General features: G+C 51.3%; 3 protein-coding genes across 3 annotated transcripts; all 3 read left to right on the plus strand.

Moving 5' to 3' along the window:
* Window positions 1-4,018: 4,018 nt before the first annotated feature.
* Window positions 4,019-6,415, plus strand: LOC134368602 (testis-specific Y-encoded protein 3-like; the record flags this gene model as incomplete). Its single annotated transcript, XM_063085028.1, has 7 exons — window positions 4,019-4,024; window positions 4,121-4,264; window positions 4,769-4,924; window positions 5,669-5,746; window positions 5,876-5,987; window positions 6,082-6,230; window positions 6,335-6,415. Coding segments are annotated over exons 1-7 (726 nt in total), but the record flags the coding sequence as incomplete, so codon positions are not given.
* Window positions 6,416-12,132: 5,717 nt separating this feature from the next.
* LOC134368603 (testis-specific Y-encoded protein 3-like) lies at window positions 12,133-14,490 on the plus strand (the record flags this gene model as incomplete). Its single annotated transcript, XM_063085029.1, has 7 exons — window positions 12,133-12,138; window positions 12,235-12,378; window positions 12,883-13,038; window positions 13,783-13,860; window positions 13,990-14,101; window positions 14,196-14,344; window positions 14,449-14,490. Coding segments are annotated over exons 1-7 (687 nt in total), but the record flags the coding sequence as incomplete, so codon positions are not given.
* Window positions 14,491-20,246: 5,756 nt separating this feature from the next.
* On the plus strand, window positions 20,247-22,604 carry LOC134368604 (testis-specific Y-encoded protein 9-like; the record flags this gene model as incomplete). Its single annotated transcript, XM_063085030.1, has 7 exons — window positions 20,247-20,252; window positions 20,349-20,492; window positions 20,997-21,152; window positions 21,897-21,974; window positions 22,104-22,215; window positions 22,310-22,458; window positions 22,563-22,604. Coding segments are annotated over exons 1-7 (687 nt in total), but the record flags the coding sequence as incomplete, so codon positions are not given.
* Window positions 22,605-22,825: the final 221 nt, after the last annotated feature.

Below are 22,825 nucleotides of genomic sequence, written 5' to 3' on the forward strand. Positions count from 1 at the left end.
AGGTGAAGATCCCAAAATGTAAACGGACACGAGTGGGAACTCAAGAGACAAGGAAAAGGAGTTAGGAAACCAGTTCCCCAAGGCCCCAACTTCTTCTCTATGGGTCCAGTCATCAGGTGGGGTAACAGGTATCATAGCAGAGGGGGCAATGGCAGCCCCAGGATCTGGGGCACGTTTACAGAGCAGGGCTTCTGTGGTGGGGTGGGCCCAAACCCTGTAATGACAGGGCCCTCCCCAGCTGTGGGCTCTTGGTCCCTCCTCCTCCAGCTCCGGGAAACAGCGCGAGGGGGGCGGGGGGAGACCGCTGGGATCTGGGTCTGAGGCTGCCCAACATATAATCAGGTTATGCTCCTGGGTAGGTCCTCTCCCCAAGTCCCAAATGTTCCACCTGAAAATTAAATCTCTGCAATGGGGGAGAGGGAGGTGGGGCCTAGAAAAGGGAAGGAGTCATGGGACAAGTCTGCCTGGGCGGGGACTCAGGAGGAGAATGCTCTAGGAGGTCATAGATAGATGGAGTTATGGGAGTAACATTTTGGGGACTCCACTGTGACCTGTCTGAAGCTGGGGAGCACAGGATGGGGTATAAAAGGCTGGTGTCCAGGGCCAGGGTTCCACAGAAGAGCTGGGGGGAGATGGGGATGGCACCACACCCCCTGCTCCTCCTCCTGTCCCTGTCCCCTCTTGGGAGTGAACGTTCACACAGAGAAGAAAACCAGCTCACTGCACAGACTGTGTCTTCAGTGGGAGGCCGGCGGGCACTGGGGAGAAAGCTGCTGATCCTGTGCCAGGTGGGCTCTGAGCTTCGGGGGCACTGCCCGGACTGGGAGCCCCACGTGACTCAAGGCCCTGTCTAGGCACAACTCAAGGGAGCTGGGTGGGCAGGCCACAGGCCCAGACTTGAAGACCTGTGCCCCTTAGGGCTGTGACTGACATAGAGCATTCAACGTGGGAGCCAATTTCTGATCAGATTCTGCTGTTGAGAGAGAGACAGAGAGGTGGTGAGTTCACAGAAAAAAATCAGGCAGACCTGGAGTTGGCAAGTGCATCACAAGCAATGAAGTTGTGGTGAAACCCAGAGTCGCAAAAACAGCATTTAAGTCCTCTAAGAAAAGTGCTAAAAGTCATCCCTGCAGAAGTGTCGTGGCTGTCCTGATGTGCTCAGAATGCTGAGGAAGGAAATCAAAGGTTGCCGAAACATCCACTTGCTGGTTCAGGGTTACAGGATTTAAACAACATGCTGGAGACTGACTGCATTGGATACATCACAAGGTAATATGGGGAATCTTAAACAAAATGCTGGAGCAAATTGGGATCCTAGAAAAATGCGACTGAGTAGAGGAAGCGCTTGCCTGGGCGCTTTCAAGGTAAGGAAGTGTTTGAGGTTACCTGAGAACCAACCCTAACCACAACCATGATATCCAGCCCTAAACCTCGAAGCGTAATCCTAACACTAACCCCTGCAATACTGGCCTCCCTGTCCCTGCAGTTCCCATCAACAGAACCCGCCCCCTGGGGTCTTGGGGTGGGGCTCGGGGCCACACAGCTCTGGAGCTGAAACCATTTCTCAAAACTCCTGTAACTTGCTTTCCAACCGGGAATCACAACCCTGTCTACATTGCCTATTTCCTTTCAGTAGACGAGAGTGGAAGCCAGACTGAGAAGGGGCCTGCACATGGATCTCAGGTAGCCCTGAACCCTATGATGACCACATAAGAATTTCAAATCAACTTGCCAGAATGAAAAAGAAGCATCCCCAGAGCGCCTGAAGTGCAGCCAGGGATGGCAGTCACAGGACCATGCCGGGTGTTGGGATTGAGGTGTCTGGGCACCCACATTCCCCTGCGTGGATCTTGTCACCACAATCTACCCATTGTCCAATCTGACCCTCAGCAATGTACCCATGGTGCCCGGAGGTGGGCAAGAACCATCACACATCTCAGAATTCACCCCAGTGTCCCCCAGCTGATGACTTGCAGAGAGCTGACACTGAGCACATCTGCCTGACCTTGTCCTAAACTCCATGTGTGTCAACCCACATAAACTCAGAAGCAGCCAGTGACATCGATAATACTGTGATAGATGGAAAAGAACAAGAGAGCAGAGTTTGATTGTGTGTATAATGAGAGATATACAGTGACAGATATAAGGTGAGATATTTATATAGTGAGTAATTTATATAGTGAGGGATATATAGTGAGAGATATATATAGTGAGAGAAATATATAGTGACATAGTTATAGTGAGATATTCATATGGTGAGCGATACATACAGTGAGATATATGTGCTGAGATATTTATATAGTAAGATATTCATATAATGAGAGAATTATCCAGTGAGAGATACATAGTGATATATATACATTTGTACATAATAAGCACACTATTATAAAAATCTCCATTTCTTGGCAAATTACCCAAGAACTCAGCCAATCTGTGGCAAAATTTAGTCACAGACCCTGGTGTATTAGCCCATGTTTGTGTTGCTATAACAGAAATACCTGAGACTGGGTAATTTATAAAGAACAGAGGTTTATTTGGCTCAGGATTCTGGTACAGCTGCATCTGGCGCAGGCCTCAGGCTGCTTCTACTCATGGCGGAAAGTGGCAGGCAGCCGGTGGGTCCAAGCAGGTCACATGGTGAGAAGCAAGAGAGAGAGAGACAGACAGACAGACTCTTTCTCTCTTCTTTTAAAGCCCTCAGAACCACACGCCTGACCACCATTATTAATCCATTCACTACTGCACGGTCCTACAATCCAATCACCTCTTCAAGGCTCCTCCTTTCAATTACCGTAATAGGATTTCCCACCCTCTTAACATTCACAGTGGGGGCCAAGTTTCTAATACATAAAACCTGGGGGACACAATTTAAGCTGCAATGAGTTTTGGGGGGGCATGATTCAATCCGCTCCACCTGGCGTCTTGGCTCAAGCTCTGCTCAGGTAGCCCCTGTCCGGTGATGGCAGATCCCCTGGACTGCTGACACCCTGCACGCTTGGCTTCCCACCTGCTGACAGGCTCCGTCTGGCTCGCGGAGAGGGTGAAGGATGCAGTCAGAAGGGGGACACTCGGGAACCAGCTAAAGTAGGGGCAAACCTCCTGTCTGCCAGCTGCCCACTTCCTACACCTGCACCCCAGCTGTCACTCTGCGGCACCTACACCTGCCCCTCAGCTGTCGCTCTGCAGGACCTACACCTGCACCCCACCCTCAGGCTGCCATCTGAGCCGAATGCTGGCGGATGAGGACGCACTGAGGAGGAGAGGGTCTGATACTTGCAGAGACAATCGTGCACTATGTCTGAGACCCCTAATTGTCCTAATCCTGAGGGAGACGATGCAGTAGTGCTCTTTGCCTCTAGACCCGATGAAATCCAGTGCAGCAACATATAGAGCAACACATGGGCCCGGCCCTCTGAGAACCTCACTCGGACTGTGCGCTGAAACTGAAACACCCAGTACTGTCCACTGCGCCCGCTTCGTGTCCTTAAGTACTTTATGTTGTCTGAATTCGGTGCCACACAAGACGCAGGCATGGACCTTGGAGTGGAACACTCATTGGACTTTGCAAAGGGCAAACCGGCTGTGTGTGCGCACTGCACCTGGCAAGTTGGAGGGCTTCCTGGAGACACGGGCCTGGGCTCGCAGGCAGGGCAGTTGTGCCTCAGATGTCTGCGTCCGGGAGGCGGGGCCGTCATGGGTGACAGCCACTACCTCTTCATCCATTGGCCGTGGAGCAACAGTAGCGGTCTGGGCGTGGCTGGGCGCCTTGGCCCCATGACGACGGCAGAGCGCGCCAAGCCATGCGCATGCGCCCGATGCCGAGCCCGACCGCGAGGCTCCCGGAAGTTCCCAGAGCCGGAAGCTGCCTGCGGCTCGGCTTCTCTAGCTCCTGCCTGGGGGGTGTGCAGCTCAAGGCTTTCGGCCTTGCGTACCCGGCGCAGCTGAGCCTGCTGAGGACCAGGGCAGCATGGCGAGTGAAGCGGGCTCCCGGGAGGAAGGGTCTTCTGCCGAACCCTGGATGAAGGTAGGTGTGGGAAAGGGCCCTCGGGAGGGAGGGGCCGGTAGGCCTCTTGGGGAGCAGCGGCCAGAGGCCAGTAATGGCGTCGGGTGTGCGACCCAGGCAGAGTTGGGTGGGACGTCCGAGGAGGCCTCCTGGACCGGGGTTGAAGCTGTGCAGGAAAGCGAGGCCTTGGCAGAGAGGGAGGCGGCGGCGACCGGGCGGGAGGTGGCGCTAGTTTTGTTTGCGGCAGTGGAGGTGGTGGAGGTCGCTGTGGAGGAGGGAAGAGGAGAAATCGGAAGAGGCGTGTGAGGAAGGAAAAGTCGAGGACCAGGAGGATAAAGAGCTGGAAGACGTGGTGCTGTCCTTGTGGATGTAATGGCGGTGGCGGAGGTCGCTGAGTGGCAGGAGGAGCAGGAAGAGAAGGGGTGATCCGAAGAGGGAGAAGAGGAGAGAGAAGTCGAGGAGCAGGATGATGTGGTGCTTGTGTTGGTGGATGTTATTCAGGAGGTGGAGGCAGTGGAGCAGGACGAGGAGAAGGAGGAGCAGGAGCAGTGGAAGGAGGAGTGGGCGCAGCACGTGATGGACGGTGAGAGGGTGGTGTAGGAGCCTGACAGGGAAGAGGAGGAGGAGGAATTTGAGGAAAAAGTTCAGGAAGAAGACGTGGGGGAGGAAACTCTGATGCAACTTGTAGAGCCTGAGGAGAAGCTTGAATAGAAAACCCCGACACAGACTCTGTGGAGCCCCATGTTGTCCTTATCCCCTCTGTAGTCGCTGGAGGCCCTTCAGTTAGAGATGGAGCCCGTGAACAACCAAGCCAGGACGGCCTTTGCTTGTTTGAGGCAGAACCTGGTGCAGAGACGTAGGACTCTTCTCGGTCACCGAAGGTCCATCATCCAGGGCATCCCTGGCTTCTGGGCCAAAGCCGTATCCTTTCGAATCTCGCTTTGTACTGACCGGTAGGAGCATGGGCAAGGGTAATAGCAATCGATCCATGGGACAGCTCAGCATGAGAATATACAGGCTTTTCTGGCCGGTTGCTCAGTTGTTTAGAGAATGGTACTGATAGCACCAAGGACCAGTGTTCCGTCCCTGTACTGGAAAACATCTGCTTGGGGGGTGTGGGGGAAGGTACAGACTGAGGGAAGACGGAGCTGCAGCCACACTCGTGCAAATACAAATACTTACGGCACAGAGACACTAACTGGGGCGGAGAATTAGAAGTCATTCTGGATCAGTGTCGTGAATAGCACAAAGGAGTTCTCATGTAGAAAAGGTGTTTGAAGGACAGGCTTTCCTGACAATAATGCTGTAGGAAAGTGTATGAATTCCCACCCTAGTCAGTCAGAGCTGATAAAGTGCATACTTAGATACAAGCAGATTCACTTTTGCCCCTAGTACATCGGGGACACATAGAGCTCAGCATCCCTCAGAAAGGAGCCCCTCCCTGCGTCAACGTGGACAGTCTCCCATTTAAGGCCACGCAAGGCACCCATTGCCTTGAGTGTGTCTCATGACAGGCAGGGAGGGCACAGTGCATAAGGTGTGGGAGACACAATGTGTGAGGTGTGGGAGACCCCTGCGCAACACACTCTCCTAGCTGTTTATACATGCTCAGTTGCTTCTAGCGCCTACTTCCGTAGCATGGAAAGGCTCCTTGACCTGAGGCAGATTGTGAACCACCCCGAGATGTTGGCCATGATCAGCGATGAAGATGAAGACTTGCTTAGCTACGTGATCGACTTGGAGGTCAGAACTAGTGAGACTGAGGCTGGAAGGTTGAGCGGGGAAGGATAAGAGACGCAATTCTTTCAGGCAAACAGAAAAGGGTAGGTGACCTGAAAAGAAATTTTAGCCTTCTCCACTTTGTCATGACAGGTGGAGGAAATCAGGCATCCCATTCACTGCTGCAAGATCATGATGTTCTTTCGGGACAACCCGTACTTCCGGAATAAAGTGATTATTAAGGAATATCTCATTAATGTCACCGGTAGGAGGTGGATCCCAGGATGGGTAGTGAAGGTGTTGGGTTTATCATCGTCAGCATGCTCCAACCCCTTCCTGTATACTTTTCTTCCCTGCAGGATATACGGCATCTCATTCCACTCCAGTTCAGTGGTATCAGGATTATGAACATGAGGCTTATAGCCGCAGGCACCACAACAGCAGTGTTAACTTCTTCTTCAACTGGTTTTCTGACCACAACTTTGCAGGATCTAACAGGATCGCTGAGGTAGGGCCTCACTGCGAAAATTCAGAAATGACCAGGGAGGGTTCCCAGCCTTCTTGGGAATGGTGTCTGAACCCTGAGCGGTCCTGTCCTGGTTCCCCTAACAGATCATCTGTGAAGACCTATGGCTCAATCCCCTGCGGTACCACATGAGGATGCAGGTGCCTGGACAGGGAACCGAGAGGGCAGGTGAGCAGCTCGGGAAGTAGGGGCTGAAATGCATGTTTTGGGGTACCTGGACACTCATTTCACAAGTGTAGAAATTGAAAGACAGGGAATGACACAAACCAGGTCACCCAGGGCATCAAGATGAAACAGGAACATGGGAGAAACTGCACTGCAAAACAAGTTAGAGCTGGGGAAGCTTAAGCCCACTGCACTGTAGTCAGTGTCCGGAGTCGTTTGGACAGAAGCAAAGTTCAATCCTTTACTTCTCTGAACTTAATTCCATGACAGCCAACCCCACCCTCAGTCATTTCTCCACCCCCTTAAATTTTGGCTCATCAAATGTTCCTCCTTTCACCCTTTCCACAAAAGGCTATGAATATTTGTACAGTCTCTCATTCCTTTCTCTCATCAATTTTCCATTTTGGTAATCAGTGTCTTTTAATTTTCTTGTTTATCTCCTTAGCTTATTCTACTCATACAGAGAACACTGGCAGTGGGGCAGATGTTACGGAGAGCAATTTCTAACACATGGTAAGGGGAAATTGAAGAGGTCACAAACGGGGAAGGGCTAGTTTTTCCTGGGCAGGACCTTGCATAATTAAAGCAATTTTTAACATTTTTCAGAGAAAATGAGTTTTTATGTGTGTTTGTGTGTTTTAGAGTATTCCAAGTTTTTGAGTTGAATATCTCGGAGCATCAAACTTTACCTAAAAAAGCAGAACTTCTAAAAAGTGACTTCAGATACAGTGTTCTCATGCTCAGGATTGAAAGAAAAGCAGATCCGGTGATGAAAAATGCAGACAGCAAGACACTTGGATAAAATCGGATTGGTGTGAAGGAGAAATAAACACCATCAAGCTTACATGTCTCTGTGTATGTGCTTGTGTACTGGATTGGGGTGAGATTATACATAGGTCAAATCCATGTGGGATTTTTAATTCTTTGTCCAGGAACTGTCAGTCTGTGGAGGATCTGGGCTTATAAAGTTGTAGAGAGCAGATACACCAAGGTTTGGGATTCCGTCTGAGGACTTTTTTTTTCCTTCCCCACAGAGCAGGGGTTGTGGAGAAAGAAGAAAGGAAAGAGAAACAGTTTAGTTTGACACTTCTTGTTTTTCCCAGGAATGGGAGGGTAGTTCAAAGAAAGGACCTAGTGATTACAGAAGTAAAATAATCAGGGTGAAATTTTCTTGCACAGGGTTCCTCCAAATATCCTCTTTTGTGCATATTGTCAGACACGTTAGGAGAATTCAAGGTGCAACTATTAAAGTTCGTTTCTCTTCTGAACCAAACGTCATCCTTAGGTAGATGAATGCACAGTGCTTTGCTGGGACAATCAACCTGTCAGGGCCAGGCTTCCCAGCAACATTTTAAGAAATGGGAATATAAGGTATATGAAGGGACTGTGGGAAAGGACACAAAGGGATGAGGGAAGGCAGTGAAGGTGTGGCTTTGTTTCTTGCAAAGGTGACTAAGTGAAAAGATAAACTTTTGGGAAAAAGCAGGTCTCCTCACAGTTGTATGTGAGTGCCGTTGTTTTTCCAGGTGACTGAGTTTGGGCAAAAAATATAAACAGAGCAGGGAGGTGGAGTGGTTGAATATACAACTGCCAGACTTTCACCCATGTGCTGTCTGTCCCTAGATGATCCTAGATGTAGACTTTATTCTTAATATTCCTATTTTCAGATGGTCTAAGCTTTTACGCAAGACCCTGTGTATTAGGTGAAGATCCCAAAATGTAAACGGACACGAGTGGGAACTCAAGAGACAAGGAAAAGGAGTTAGGAAACCAGTTCCCCAAGGCCCCAACTTCTTCTCTATGGGTCCAGTCATCAGGTGGGGTAACAGGTATCATAGCAGAGGGGGCAATGGCAGCCCCAGGATCTGGGGCACGTTTACAGAGCAGGGCTTCTGTGGTGGGGTGGGCCCAAACCCTGTAATGACAGGGCCCTCCCCAGCTGTGGGCTCTTGGTCCCTCCTCCTCCAGCTCCGGGAAACAGCGCGAGGGGGGCGGGGGGAGACCGCTGGGATCTGGGTCTGAGGCTGCCCAACATATAATCAGGTTATGCTCCTGGGTAGGTCCTCTCCCCAAGTCCCAAATGTTCCACCTGAAAATTAAATCTCTGCAATGGGGGAGAGGGAGGTGGGGCCTAGAAAAGGGAAGGAGTCATGGGACAAGTCTGCCTGGGCGGGGACTCAGGAGGAGAATGCTCTAGGAGGTCATAGATAGATGGAGTTATGGGAGTAACATTTTGGGGACTCCACTGTGACCTGTCTGAAGCTGGGGAGCACAGGATGGGGTATAAAAGGCTGGTGTCCAGGGCCAGGGTTCCACAGAAGAGCTGGGGGGAGATGGGGATGGCACCACACCCCCTGCTCCTCCTCCTGTCCCTGTCCCCTCTTGGGAGTGAACGTTCACACAGAGAAGAAAACCAGCTCACTGCACAGACTGTGTCTTCAGTGGGAGGCCGGCGGGCACTGGGGAGAAAGCTGCTGATCCTGTGCCAGGTGGGCTCTGAGCTTCGGGGGCACTGCCCGGACTGGGAGCCCCACGTGACTCAAGGCCCTGTCTAGGCACAACTCAAGGGAGCTGGGTGGGCAGGCCACAGGCCCAGACTTGAAGACCTGTGCCCCTTAGGGCTGTGACTGACATAGAGCATTCAACGTGGGAGCCAATTTCTGATCAGATTCTGCTGTTGAGAGAGAGACAGAGAGGTGGTGAGTTCACAGAAAAAAATCAGGCAGACCTGGAGTTGGCAAGTGCATCACAAGCAATGAAGTTGTGGTGAAACCCAGAGTCGCAAAAACAGCATTTAAGTCCTCTAAGAAAAGTGCTAAAAGTCATCCCTGCAGAAGTGTCGTGGCTGTCCTGATGTGCTCAGAATGCTGAGGAAGGAAATCAAAGGTTGCCGAAACATCCACTTGCTGGTTCAGGGTTACAGGATTTAAACAACATGCTGGAGACTGACTGCATTGGATACATCACAAGGTAATATGGGGAATCTTAAACAAAATGCTGGAGCAAATTGGGATCCTAGAAAAATGCGACTGAGTAGAGGAAGCGCTTGCCTGGGCGCTTTCAAGGTAAGGAAGTGTTTGAGGTTACCTGAGAACCAACCCTAACCACAACCATGATATCCAGCCCTAAACCTCGAAGCGTAATCCTAACACTAACCCCTGCAATACTGGCCTCCCTGTCCCTGCAGTTCCCATCAACAGAACCCGCCCCCTGGGGTCTTGGGGTGGGGCTCGGGGCCACACAGCTCTGGAGCTGAAACCATTTCTCAAAACTCCTGTAACTTGCTTTCCAACCGGGAATCACAACCCTGTCTACATTGCCTATTTCCTTTCAGTAGACGAGAGTGGAAGCCAGACTGAGAAGGGGCCTGCACATGGATCTCAGGTAGCCCTGAACCCTATGATGACCACATAAGAATTTCAAATCAACTTGCCAGAATGAAAAAGAAGCATCCCCAGAGCGCCTGAAGTGCAGCCAGGGATGGCAGTCACAGGACCATGCCGGGTGTTGGGATTGAGGTGTCTGGGCACCCACATTCCCCTGCGTGGATCTTGTCACCACAATCTACCCATTGTCCAATCTGACCCTCAGCAATGTACCCATGGTGCCCGGAGGTGGGCAAGAACCATCACACATCTCAGAATTCACCCCAGTGTCCCCCAGCTGATGACTTGCAGAGAGCTGACACTGAGCACATCTGCCTGACCTTGTCCTAAACTCCATGTGTGTCAACCCACATAAACTCAGAAGCAGCCAGTGACATCGATAATACTGTGATAGATGGAAAAGAACAAGAGAGCAGAGTTTGATTGTGTGTATAATGAGAGATATACAGTGACAGATATAAGGTGAGATATTTATATAGTGAGTAATTTATATAGTGAGGGATATATAGTGAGAGATATATATAGTGAGAGAAATATATAGTGACATAGTTATAGTGAGATATTCATATGGTGAGCGATACATACAGTGAGATATATGTGCTGAGATATTTATATAGTAAGATATTCATATAATGAGAGAATTATCCAGTGAGAGATACATAGTGATATATATACATTTGTACATAATAAGCACACTATTATAAAAATCTCCATTTCTTGGCAAATTACCCAAGAACTCAGCCAATCTGTGGCAAAATTTAGTCACAGACCCTGGTGTATTAGCCCATGTTTGTGTTGCTATAACAGAAATACCTGAGACTGGGTAATTTATAAAGAACAGAGGTTTATTTGGCTCAGGATTCTGGTACAGCTGCATCTGGCGCAGGCCTCAGGCTGCTTCTACTCATGGCGGAAAGTGGCAGGCAGCCGGTGGGTCCAAGCAGGTCACATGGTGAGAAGCAAGAGAGAGAGAGACAGACAGACAGACTCTTTCTCTCTTCTTTTAAAGCCCTCAGAACCACACGCCTGACCACCATTATTAATCCATTCACTACTGCACGGTCCTACAATCCAATCACCTCTTCAAGGCTCCTCCTTTCAATTACCGTAATAGGATTTCCCACCCTCTTAACATTCACAGTGGGGGCCAAGTTTCTAATACATAAAACCTGGGGGACACAATTTAAGCTGCAATGAGTTTTGGGGGGGCATGATTCAATCCGCTCCACCTGGCGTCTTGGCTCAAGCTCTGCTCAGGTAGCCCCTGTCCGGTGATGGCAGATCCCCTGGACTGCTGACACCCTGCACGCTTGGCTTCCCACCTGCTGACAGGCTCCGTCTGGCTCGCGGAGAGGGTGAAGGATGCAGTCAGAAGGGGGACACTCGGGAACCAGCTAAAGTAGGGGCAAACCTCCTGTCTGCCAGCTGCCCACTTCCTACACCTGCACCCCAGCTGTCACTCTGCGGCACCTACACCTGCCCCTCAGCTGTCGCTCTGCAGGACCTACACCTGCACCCCACCCTCAGGCTGCCATCTGAGCCGAATGCTGGCGGATGAGGACGCACTGAGGAGGAGAGGGTCTGATACTTGCAGAGACAATCGTGCACTATGTCTGAGACCCCTAATTGTCCTAATCCTGAGGGAGACGATGCAGTAGTGCTCTTTGCCTCTAGACCCGATGAAATCCAGTGCAGCAACATATAGAGCAACACATGGGCCCGGCCCTCTGAGAACCTCACTCGGACTGTGCGCTGAAACTGAAACACCCAGTACTGTCCACTGCGCCCGCTTCGTGTCCTTAAGTACTTTATGTTGTCTGAATTCGGTGCCACACAAGACGCAGGCATGGACCTTGGAGTGGAACACTCATTGGACTTTGCAAAGGGCAAACCGGCTGTGTGTGCGCACTGCACCTGGCAAGTTGGAGGGCTTCCTGGAGACACGGGCCTGGGCTCGCAGGCAGGGCAGTTGTGCCTCAGATGTCTGCGTCCGGGAGGCGGGGCCGTCATGGGTGACAGCCACTACCTCTTCATCCATTGGCCGTGGAGCAACAGTAGCGGTCTGGGCGTGGCTGGGCGCCTTGGCCCCATGACGACGGCAGAGCGCGCCAAGCCATGCGCATGCGCCCGATGCCGAGCCCGACCGCGAGGCTCCCGGAAGTTCCCAGAGCCGGAAGCTGCCTGCGGCTCGGCTTCTCTAGCTCCTGCCTGGGGGGTGTGCAGCTCAAGGCTTTCGGCCTTGCGTACCCGGCGCAGCTGAGCCTGCTGAGGACCAGGGCAGCATGGCGAGTGAAGCGGGCTCCCGGGAGGAAGGGTCTTCTGCCGAACCCTGGATGAAGGTAGGTGTGGGAAAGGGCCCTCGGGAGGGAGGGGCCGGTAGGCCTCTTGGGGAGCAGCGGCCAGAGGCCAGTAATGGCGTCGGGTGTGCGACCCAGGCAGAGTTGGGTGGGACGTCCGAGGAGGCCTCCTGGACCGGGGTTGAAGCTGTGCAGGAAAGCGAGGCCTTGGCAGAGAGGGAGGCGGCGGCGACCGGGCGGGAGGTGGCGCTAGTTTTGTTTGCGGCAGTGGAGGTGGTGGAGGTCGCTGTGGAGGAGGGAAGAGGAGAAATCGGAAGAGGCGTGTGAGGAAGGAAAAGTCGAGGACCAGGAGGATAAAGAGCTGGAAGACGTGGTGCTGTCCTTGTGGATGTAATGGCGGTGGCGGAGGTCGCTGAGTGGCAGGAGGAGCAGGAAGAGAAGGGGTGATCCGAAGAGGGAGAAGAGGAGAGAGAAGTCGAGGAGCAGGATGATGTGGTGCTTGTGTTGGTGGATGTTATTCAGGAGGTGGAGGCAGTGGAGCAGGACGAGGAGAAGGAGGAGCAGGAGCAGTGGAAGGAGGAGTGGGCGCAGCACGTGATGGACGGTGAGAGGGTGGTGTAGGAGCCTGACAGGGAAGAGGAGGAGGAGGAATTTGAGGAAAAAGTTCAGGAAGAAGACGTGGGGGAGGAAACTCTGATGCAACTTGTAGAGCCTGAGGAGAAGCTTGAATAGAAAACCCCGACACAGACTCTGTGGAGCCCCATGTTGTCCTTATCCCCTCTGTAGTCGCTGGAGGCCCTTCAGTTAGAGATGGAGCCCGTGAACAACCAAGCCAGGACGGCCTTTGCTTGTTTGAGGCAGAACCTGGTGCAGAGACGTAGGACTCTTCTCGGTCACCGAAGGTCCATCATCCAGGGCATCCCTGGCTTCTGGGCCAAAGCCGTATCCTTTCGAATCTCGCTTTGTACTGACCGGTAGGAGCATGGGCAAGGGTAATAGCAATCGATCCATGGGACAGCTCAGCATGAGAATATACAGGCTTTTCTGGCCGGTTGCTCAGTTGTTTAGAGAATGGTACTGATAGCACCAAGGACCAGTGTTCCGTCCCTGTACTGGAAAACATCTGCTTGGGGGGTGTGGGGGAAGGTACAGACTGAGGGAAGACGGAGCTGCAGCCACACTCGTGCAAATACAAATACTTACGGCACAGAGACACTAACTGGGGCGGAGAATTAGAAGTCATTCTGGATCAGTGTCGTGAATAGCACAAAGGAGTTCTCATGTAGAAAAGGTGTTTGAAGGACAGGCTTTCCTGACAATAATGCTGTAGGAAAGTGTATGAATTCCCACCCTAGTCAGTCAGAGCTGATAAAGTGCATACTTAGATACAAGCAGATTCACTTTTGCCCCTAGTACATCGGGGACACATAGAGCTCAGCATCCCTCAGAAAGGAGCCCCTCCCTGCGTCAACGTGGACAGTCTCCCATTTAAGGCCACGCAAGGCACCCATTGCCTTGAGTGTGTCTCATGACAGGCAGGGAGGGCACAGTGCATAAGGTGTGGGAGACACAATGTGTGAGGTGTGGGAGACCCCTGCGCAACACACTCTCCTAGCTGTTTATACATGCTCAGTTGCTTCTAGCGCCTACTTCCGTAGCATGGAAAGGCTCCTTGACCTGAGGCAGATTGTGAACCACCCCGAGATGTTGGCCATGATCAGCGATGAAGATGAAGACTTGCTTAGCTACGTGATCGACTTGGAGGTCAGAACTAGTGAGACTGAGGCTGGAAGGTTGAGCGGGGAAGGATAAGAGACGCAATTCTTTCAGGCAAACAGAAAAGGGTAGGTGACCTGAAAAGAAATTTTAGCCTTCTCCACTTTGTCATGACAGGTGGAGGAAATCAGGCATCCCATTCACTGCTGCAAGATCATGATGTTCTTTCGGGACAACCCGTACTTCCGGAATAAAGTGATTATTAAGGAATATCTCATTAATGTCACCGGTAGGAGGTGGATCCCAGGATGGGTAGTGAAGGTGTTGGGTTTATCATCGTCAGCATGCTCCAACCCCTTCCTGTATACTTTTCTTCCCTGCAGGATATACGGCATCTCATTCCACTCCAGTTCAGTGGTATCAGGATTATGAACATGAGGCTTATAGCCGCAGGCACCACAACAGCAGTGTTAACTTCTTCTTCAACTGGTTTTCTGACCACAACTTTGCAGGATCTAACAGGATCGCTGAGGTAGGGCCTCACTGCGAAAATTCAGAAATGACCAGGGAGGGTTCCCAGCCTTCTTGGGAATGGTGTCTGAACCCTGAGCGGTCCTGTCCTGGTTCCCCTAACAGATCATCTGTGAAGACCTATGGCTCAATCCCCTGCGGTACCACATGAGGATGCAGGTGCCTGGACAGGGAACTGAGAGGGCAGGTGAGCAGCTCGGGAAGTAGGGGCTGAAATGCATGTTTTGGGGTACCTGGACACTCATTTCACAAGTGTAGAAATTGAAAGACAGGGAATGACACAAACCAGGTCACCCAGGGCATCAAGATGAAACAGGAACATGGGAGAAACTGCACTGCAAAACAAGTTAGAGCTGGGGAAGCTTAAGCCCACTGCACTGTAGTCAGTGTCCGGAGTCGTTTGGACAGAAGCAAAGTTCAATCCTTTACTTCTCTGAACTTAATTCCATGACAGCCAACCCCACCCTCAGTCATTTCTCCACCCCCTTAAATTTTGGCTCATCAAATGTTCCTCCTTTCACCCTTTCCACAAAAGGCTATGAATATTTGTACAGTCTCTCATTCCTTTCTCTCATCAATTTTCCATTTTGGTAATCAGTGTCTTTTAATTTTCTTGTTTATCTCCTTAGCTTATTCTACTCATACAGAGAACACTGGCAGTGGGGCAGATGTTACGGAGAGCAATTTCTAACACATGGTAAGGGGAAATTGAAGAGGTCACAAACGGGGAAGGGCTAGTTTTTCCTGGGCAGGACCTTGCATAATTAAAGCAATTTTTAACATTTTTCAGAGAAAATGAGTTTTTATGTGTGTTTGTGTGTTTTAGAGTATTCCAAGTTTTTGAGTTGAATATCTCGGAGCATCAAACTTTACCTAAAAAAGCAGAACTTCTAAAAAGTGACTTCAGATACAGTGTTCTCATGCTCAGGATTGAAAGAAAAGCAGATCCGGTGATGAAAAATGCAGACAGCAAGACACTTGGATAAAATCGGATTGGTGTGAAGGAGAAATAAACACCATCAAGCTTACATGTCTCTGTGTATGTGCTTGTGTACTGGATTGGGGTGAGATTATACATAGGTCAAATCCATGTGGGATTTTTAATTCTTTGTCCAGGAACTGTCAGTCTGTGGAGGATCTGGGCTTATAAAGTTGTAGAGAGCAGATACACCAAGGTTTGGGATTCCGTCTGAGGACTTTTTTTTTCCTTCCCCACAGAGCAGGGGTTGTGGAGAAAGAAGAAAGGAAAGAGAAACAGTTTAGTTTGACACTTCTTGTTTTTCCCAGGAATGGGAGGGTAGTTCAAAGAAAGGACCTAGTGATTACAGAAGTAAAATAATCAGGGTGAAATTTTCTTGCACAGGGTTCCTCCAAATATCCTCTTTTGTGCATATTGTCAGACACGTTAGGAGAATTCAAGGTGCAACTATTAAAGTTCGTTTCTCTTCTGAACCAAACGTCATCCTTAGGTAGATGAATGCACAGTGCTTTGCTGGGACAATCAACCTGTCAGGGCCAGGCTTCCCAGCAACATTTTAAGAAATGGGAATATAAGGTATATGAAGGGACTGTGGGAAAGGACACAAAGGGATGAGGGAAGGCAGTGAAGGTGTGGCTTTGTTTCTTGCAAAGGTGACTAAGTGAAAAGATAAACTTTTGGGAAAAAGCAGGTCTCCTCACAGTTGTATGTGAGTGCCGTTGTTTTTCCAGGTGACTGAGTTTGGGCAAAAAATATAAACAGAGCAGGGAGGTGGAGTGGTTGAATATACAACTGCCAGACTTTCACCCATGTGCTGTCTGTCCCTAGATGATCCTAGATGTAGACTTTATTCTTAATATTCCTATTTTCAGATGGTCTAAGCTTTTACGCAAGACCCTGTGTATTAGGTGAAGATCCCAAAATGTAAACGGACACGAGTGGGAACTCAAGAGACAAGGAAAAGGAGTTAGGAAACCAGTTCCCCAAGGCCCCAACTTCTTCTCTATGGGTCCAGTCATCAGGTGGGGTAACAGGTATCATAGCAGAGGGGGCAATGGCAGCCCCAGGATCTGGGGCACGTTTACAGAGCAGGGCTTCTGTGGTGGGGTGGGCCCAAACCCTGTAATGACAGGGCCCTCCCCAGCTGTGGGCTCTTGGTCCCTCCTCCTCCAGCTCCGGGAAACAGCGCGAGGGGGGCGGGGGGAGACCGCTGGGATCTGGGTCTGAGGCTGCCCAACATATAATCAGGTTATGCTCCTGGGTAGGTCCTCTCCCCAAGTCCCAAATGTTCCACCTGAAAATTAAATCTCTGCAATGGGGGAGAGGGAGGTGGGGCCTAGAAAAGGGAAGGAGTCATGGGACAAGTCTGCCTGGGCGGGGACTCAGGAGGAGAATGCTCTAGGAGGTCATAGATAGATGGAGTTATGGGAGTAACATTTTGGGGACTCCACTGTGACCTGTCTGAAGCTGGGGAGCACAGGATGGGGTATAAAAGGCTGGTGTCCAGGGCCAGGGTTCCACAGAAGAGCTGGGGGGAGATGGGGATGGCACCACACCCCCTGCTCCTCCTCCTGTCCCTGTCCCCTCTTGGGAGTGAACGTTCACACAGAGAAGAAAACCAGCTCACTGCACAGACTGTGTCTTCAGTGGGAGGCCGGCGGGCACTGGGGAGAAAGCTGCTGATCCTGTGCCAGGTGGGCTCTGAGCTTCGGGGGCACTGCCCGGACTGGGAGCCCCACGTGACTCAAGGCCTTGTCTAGGCACAACTCAAGGGAGCTGGGTGGGCAGGCCACAGGCCCAGACTTGAAGACCTGTGCCCCTTAGGGCTGTGACTGACATAGAGCATTCAACGTGGGAGCCAATTTCTGATCAGATTCTGCTGTTGAGAGAGAGACAGAGAGGTGGTGAGTTCACAGAAAAAAATCAGGCAGACCTGGAGTTGGCAAGTGCATCACAAGCAATGAAGTTGTGGTGAAACCCAGAGTCGCAAAAACAGCATTTAAGTCCTCTAAGAAAAGTGCTAAAAGTCATCCCTGCAGAAGTGTCGTGGCTGTCCTGATGTGCTCAGAATGCTGAGGAAGGAAATCAAAGGTTGCCGAAACATCCACTTGCTGGTTCAGGGTTACAGGATTTAAACAACATGCTGGAGACTGACTGCATTGGATACATCACAAGGTAATATGGGGAATCTTAAACAAAATGCTGGAGCAAATTGGGATCCTAGAAAAATGCGACTGAGTAGAGGAAGCGCTTGCCTGGGCGCTTTCAAGGTAAGGAAGTGTTTGAGGTTACCTGAGAACCAACCCTAACCACAACCATGATATCCAGCCCTAAACCTCGAAGCGTAATCCTAACACTAACCCCTGCAATACTGGCCTCCCTGTCCCTGCAGTTCCCATCAACAGAACCCGCCCCCTGGGGTCTTGGGGTGGGGCTCGGGGCCACACAGCTCTGGAGCTGAAACCATTTCTCAAAACTCCTGTAACTTGCTTTCCAACCGGGAATCACAACCCTGTCTACATTGCCTATTTCCTTTCAGTAGACGAGAGTGGAAGCCAGACTGAGAAGGGGCCTGCACATGGATCTCAGGTAGCCCTGAACCCTATGATGACCACATAAGAATTTCAAATCAACTTGCCAGAATGAAAAAGAAGCATCCCCAGAGCGCCTGAAGTGCAGCCAGGGATGGCAGTCACAGGACCATGCCGGGTGTTGGGATTGAGGTGTCTGGGCACCCACATTCCCCTGCGTGGATCTTGTCACCACAATCTACCCATTGTCCAATCTGACCCTCAGCAATGTACCCATGGTGCCCGGAGGTGGGCAAGAACCATCACACATCTCAGAATTCACCCCAGTGTCCCCCAGCTGATGACTTGCAGAGAGCTGACACTGAGCACATCTGCCTGACCTTGTCCTAAACTCCATGTGTGTCAACCCACATAAACTCAGAAGCAGCCAGTGACATCGATAATACTGTGATAGATGGAAAAGAACAAGAGAGCAGAGTTTGATTGTGTGTATAATGAGAGATATACAGTGACAGATATAAGGTGAGATATTTATATAGTGAGTAATTTATATAGTGAGGGATATATAGTGAGAGATATATATAGTGAGAGAAATATATAGTGACATAGTTATAGTGAGATATTCATATGGTGAGCGATACATACAGTGAGATATATGTGCTGAGATATTTATATAGTAAGATATTCATATAATGAGAGAATTATCCAGTGAGAGATACATAGTGATATATATACATTTGTACATAATAAGCACACTATTATAAAAATCTCCATTTCTTGGCAAATTACCCAAGAACTCAGCCAATCTGTGGCAAAATTTAGTCACAGACCCTGGTGTATTAGCCCATGTTTGTGTTGCTATAACAGAAATACCTGAGACTGGGTAATTTATAAAGAACAGAGGTTTATTTGGCTCAGGATTCTGGTACAGCTGCATCTGGCGCGGGCCTCAGGCTGCTTCTACTCATGGCGGAAAGTGGCAGGCAGCCGGTGGGTCCAAGCAGGTCACATGGTGAGAAGCAAGAGAGAGAGAGACAGACAGACAGACTCTTTCTCTCTTCTTTTAAAGCCCTCAGAACCACACGCCTGACCACCATTATTAATCCATTCACTACTGCACGGTCCTACAATCCAATCACCTCTTCAAGGCTCCTCCTTTCAATTACCGTAATAGGATTTCCCACCCTCTTAACATTCACAGTGGGGGCCAAGTTTCTAATACATAAAACCTGGGGGACACAATTTAAGCTGCAATGAGTTTTGGGGGGGCATGATTCAATCCGCTCCACCTGGCGTCTTGGCTCAAGCTCTGCTCAGGTAGCCCCTGTCCGGTGATGGCAGATCCCCTGGACTGCTGACACCCTGCACGCTTGGCTTCCCACCTGCTGACAGGCTCCGTCTGGCTCGCGGAGAGGGTGAAGGATGCAGTCAGAAGGGGGACACTCGGGAACCAGCTAAAGTAGGGGCAAACCTCCTGTCTGCCAGCTGCCCACTTCCTACACCTGCACCCCAGCTGTCACTCTGCGGCACCTACACCTGCCCCTCAGCTGTCGCTCTGCAGGACCTACACCTGCACCCCACCCTCAGGCTGCCATCTGAGCCGAATGCTGGCGGATGAGGACGCACTGAGGAGGAGAGGGTCTGATACTTGCAGAGACAATCGTGCACTATGTCTGAGACCCCTAATTGTCCTAATCCTGAGGGAGACGATGCAGTAGTGCTCTTTGCCTCTAGACCCGATGAAATCCAGTGCAGCAACATATAGAGCAACACATGGGCCCGGCCCTCTGAGAACCTCACTCGGACTGTGTGCTGAAACTGAAACACCCAGTACTGTCCACTGCGCCCGCTTCGTGTCCTTAAGTACTTTATGTTGTCTGAATTCGGTGCCACACAAGACGCAGGCATGGACCTTGGAGTGGAACACTCATTGGACTTTGCAAAGGGCAAACCGGCTGTGTGTGCGCACTGCACCTGGCAAGTTGGAGGGCTTCCTGGAGACACGGGCCTGGGCTCGCAGGCAGGGCAGTTGTGCCTCAGATGTCTGCGTCCGGGAGGCGGGGCCGTCATGGGTGACAGCCACTACCTCTTCATCCATTGGCCGTGGAGCAACAGTAGCGGTCTGGGCGTGGCTGGGCGCCTTGGCCCCATGACGACGGCAGAGCGCGCCAAGCCATGCGCATGCGCCCGATGCCGAGCCCGACCGCGAGGCTCCCGGAAGTTCCCAGAGCTGGAAGCTGCCTGCGGCTCGGCTTCTCTAGCTCCTGCCTGGGGGGTGTGCAGCTCAAGGCTTTCGGCCTTGCGTACCCGGCGCAGCTGAGCCTGCTGAGGACCAGGGCAGCATGGCGAGTGAAGCGGGCTCCCGGGAGGAAGGGTCTTCTGCCGAACCCTGGATGAAGGTAGGTGTGGGAAAGGGCCCTCGGGAGGGAGGGGCCGGTAGGCCTCTTGGGGAGCAGCGGCCAGAGGCCAGTAATGGCGTCGGGTGTGCGACCCAGGCAGAGTTGGGTGGGACGTCCGAGGAGGCCTCCTGGACCGGGGTTGAAGCTGTGCAGGAAAGCGAGGCCTTGGCAGAGAGGGAGGCGGCGGTGACCGGGCGGGAGGTGGCGCTAGTTTTGTTTGCGGCAGTGGAGGTGGTGGAGGTCGCTGTGGAGGAGGGAAGAGGAGAAATCGGAAGAGGCGTGTGAGGAAGGAAAAGTCGAGGACCAGGAGGATAAAGAGCTGGAAGACGTGGTGCTGTCCTTGTGGATGTAATGGCGGTGGCGGAGGTCGCTGAGTGGCAGGAGGAGCAGGAAGAGAAGGGGTGATCCGAAGAGGGAGAAGAGGAGAGAGAAGTCGAGGAGCAGGATGATGTGGTGCTTGTGTTGGTGGATGTTATTCAGGAGGTGGAGGCAGTGGAGCAGGACGAGGAGAAGGAGGAGCAGGAGCAGTGGAAGGAGGAGTGGGCGCAGCACGTGATGGACGGTGAGAGGGTGGTGTAGGAGCCTGACAGGGAAGAGGAGGAGGAGGAATTTGAGGAAAAAGTTCAGGAAGAAGACGTGGGGGAGGAAACTCTGATGCAACTTGTAGAGCCTGAGGAGAAGCTTGAATAGAAAACCCCGACACAGACTCTGTGGAGCCCCATGTTGTCCTTATCCCCTCTGTAGTCGCTGGAGGCCCTTCAGTTAGAGATGGAGCCCGTGAACAACCAAGCCAGGACGGCCTTTGCTTGTTTGAGGCAGAACCTGGTGCAGAGACGTAGGACTCTTCTCGGTCACCGAAGGTCCATCATCCAGGGCATCCCTGGCTTCTGGGCCAAAGCCGTATCCTTTCGAATCTCGCTTTGTACTGACCGGTAGGAGCATGGGCAAGGGTAATAGCAATCGATCCATGGGACAGCTCAGCATGAGAATATACAGGCTTTTCTGGCCGGTTGCTCAGTTGTTTAGAGAATGGTACTGATAGCACCAAGGACCAGTGTTCCGTCCCTGTACTGGAAAACATCTGCTTGGGGGGTGTGGGGGAAGGTACAGACTGAGGGAAGACGGAGCTGCAGCCACACTCGTGCAAATACAAATACTTACGGCACAGAGACACTAACTGGGGCGGAGAATTAGAAGTCATTCTGGATCAGTGTCGTGAATAGCACAAAGGAGTTCTCATGTAGAAAAGGTGTTTGAAGGACAGGCTTTCCTGACAATAATGCTGTAGGAAAGTGTATGAATTCCCACCCTAGTCAGTCAGAGCTGATAAAGTGCATACTTAGATACAAGCAGATTCACTTTTGCCCCTAGTACATCGGGGACACATAGAGCTCAGCATCCCTCAGAAAGGAGCCCCTCCCTGCGTCAACGTGGACAGTCTCCCATTTAAGGCCACGCAAGGCACCCATTGCCTTGAGTGTGTCTCATGACAGGCAGGGAGGGCACAGTGCATAAGGTGTGGGAGACACAATGTGTGAGGTGTGGGAGACCCCTGCGCAACACACTCTCCTAGCTGTTTATACATGCTCAGTTGCTTCTAGCGCCTACTTCCGTAGCATGGAAAGGCTCCTTGACCTGAGGCAGATTGTGAACCACCCCGAGATGTTGGCCATGATCAGCGATGAAGATGAAGACTTGCTTAGCTACGTGATCGACTTGGAGGTCAGAACTAGTGAGACTGAGGCTGGAAGGTTGAGCGGGGAAGGATAAGAGACGCAATTCTTTCAGGCAAACAGAAAAGGGTAGGTGACCTGAAAAGAAATTTTAGCCTTCTCCACTTTGTCATGACAGGTGGAGGAAATCAGGCATCCCATTCACTGCTGCAAGATCATGATGTTCTTTCGGGACAACCCGTACTTCCGGAATAAAGTGATTATTAAGGAATATCTCATTAATGTCACCGGTAGGAGGTGGATCCCAGGATGGGTAGTGAAGGTGTTGGGTTTATCATCGTCAGCATGCTCCAACCCCTTCCTGTATACTTTTCTTCCCTGCAGGATATACGGCATCTCATTCCACTCCAGTTCAGTGGTATCAGGATTATGAACATGAGGCTTATAGCCGCAGGCACCACAACAGCAGTGTTAACTTCTTCTTCAACTGGTTTTCTGACCACAACTTTGCAGGATCTAACAGGATCGCTGAGGTAGGGCCTCACTGCGAAAATTCAGAAATGACCAGGGAGGGTTCCCAGCCTTCTTGGGAATGGTGTCTGAACCCTGAGCGGTCCTGTCCTGGTTCCCCTAACAGATCATCTGTGAAGACCTATGGCTCAATCCCCTGCGGTACCACATGAGGATGCAGGTGCCTGGACAGGGAACCGAGAGGGCAGGTGAGCAGCTCGGGAAGTAGGGGCTGAAATGCATGTTTTGGGGTACCTGGACACTCATTTCACAAGTGTAGAAATTGAAAGACAGGGAATGACACAAACCAGGTCACCCAGGGCATCAAGATGAAACAGGAACATGGGAGAAACTGCACTGCAAAACAAGTTAGAGCTGGGGAAGCTTAAG

Source organism: Cynocephalus volans, chromosome X (genome assembly GCF_027409185.1).
Source record: "Cynocephalus volans isolate mCynVol1 chromosome X, mCynVol1.pri, whole genome shotgun sequence".
Lineage (NCBI taxonomy): Eukaryota > Metazoa > Chordata > Mammalia > Dermoptera > Cynocephalidae > Cynocephalus > Cynocephalus volans.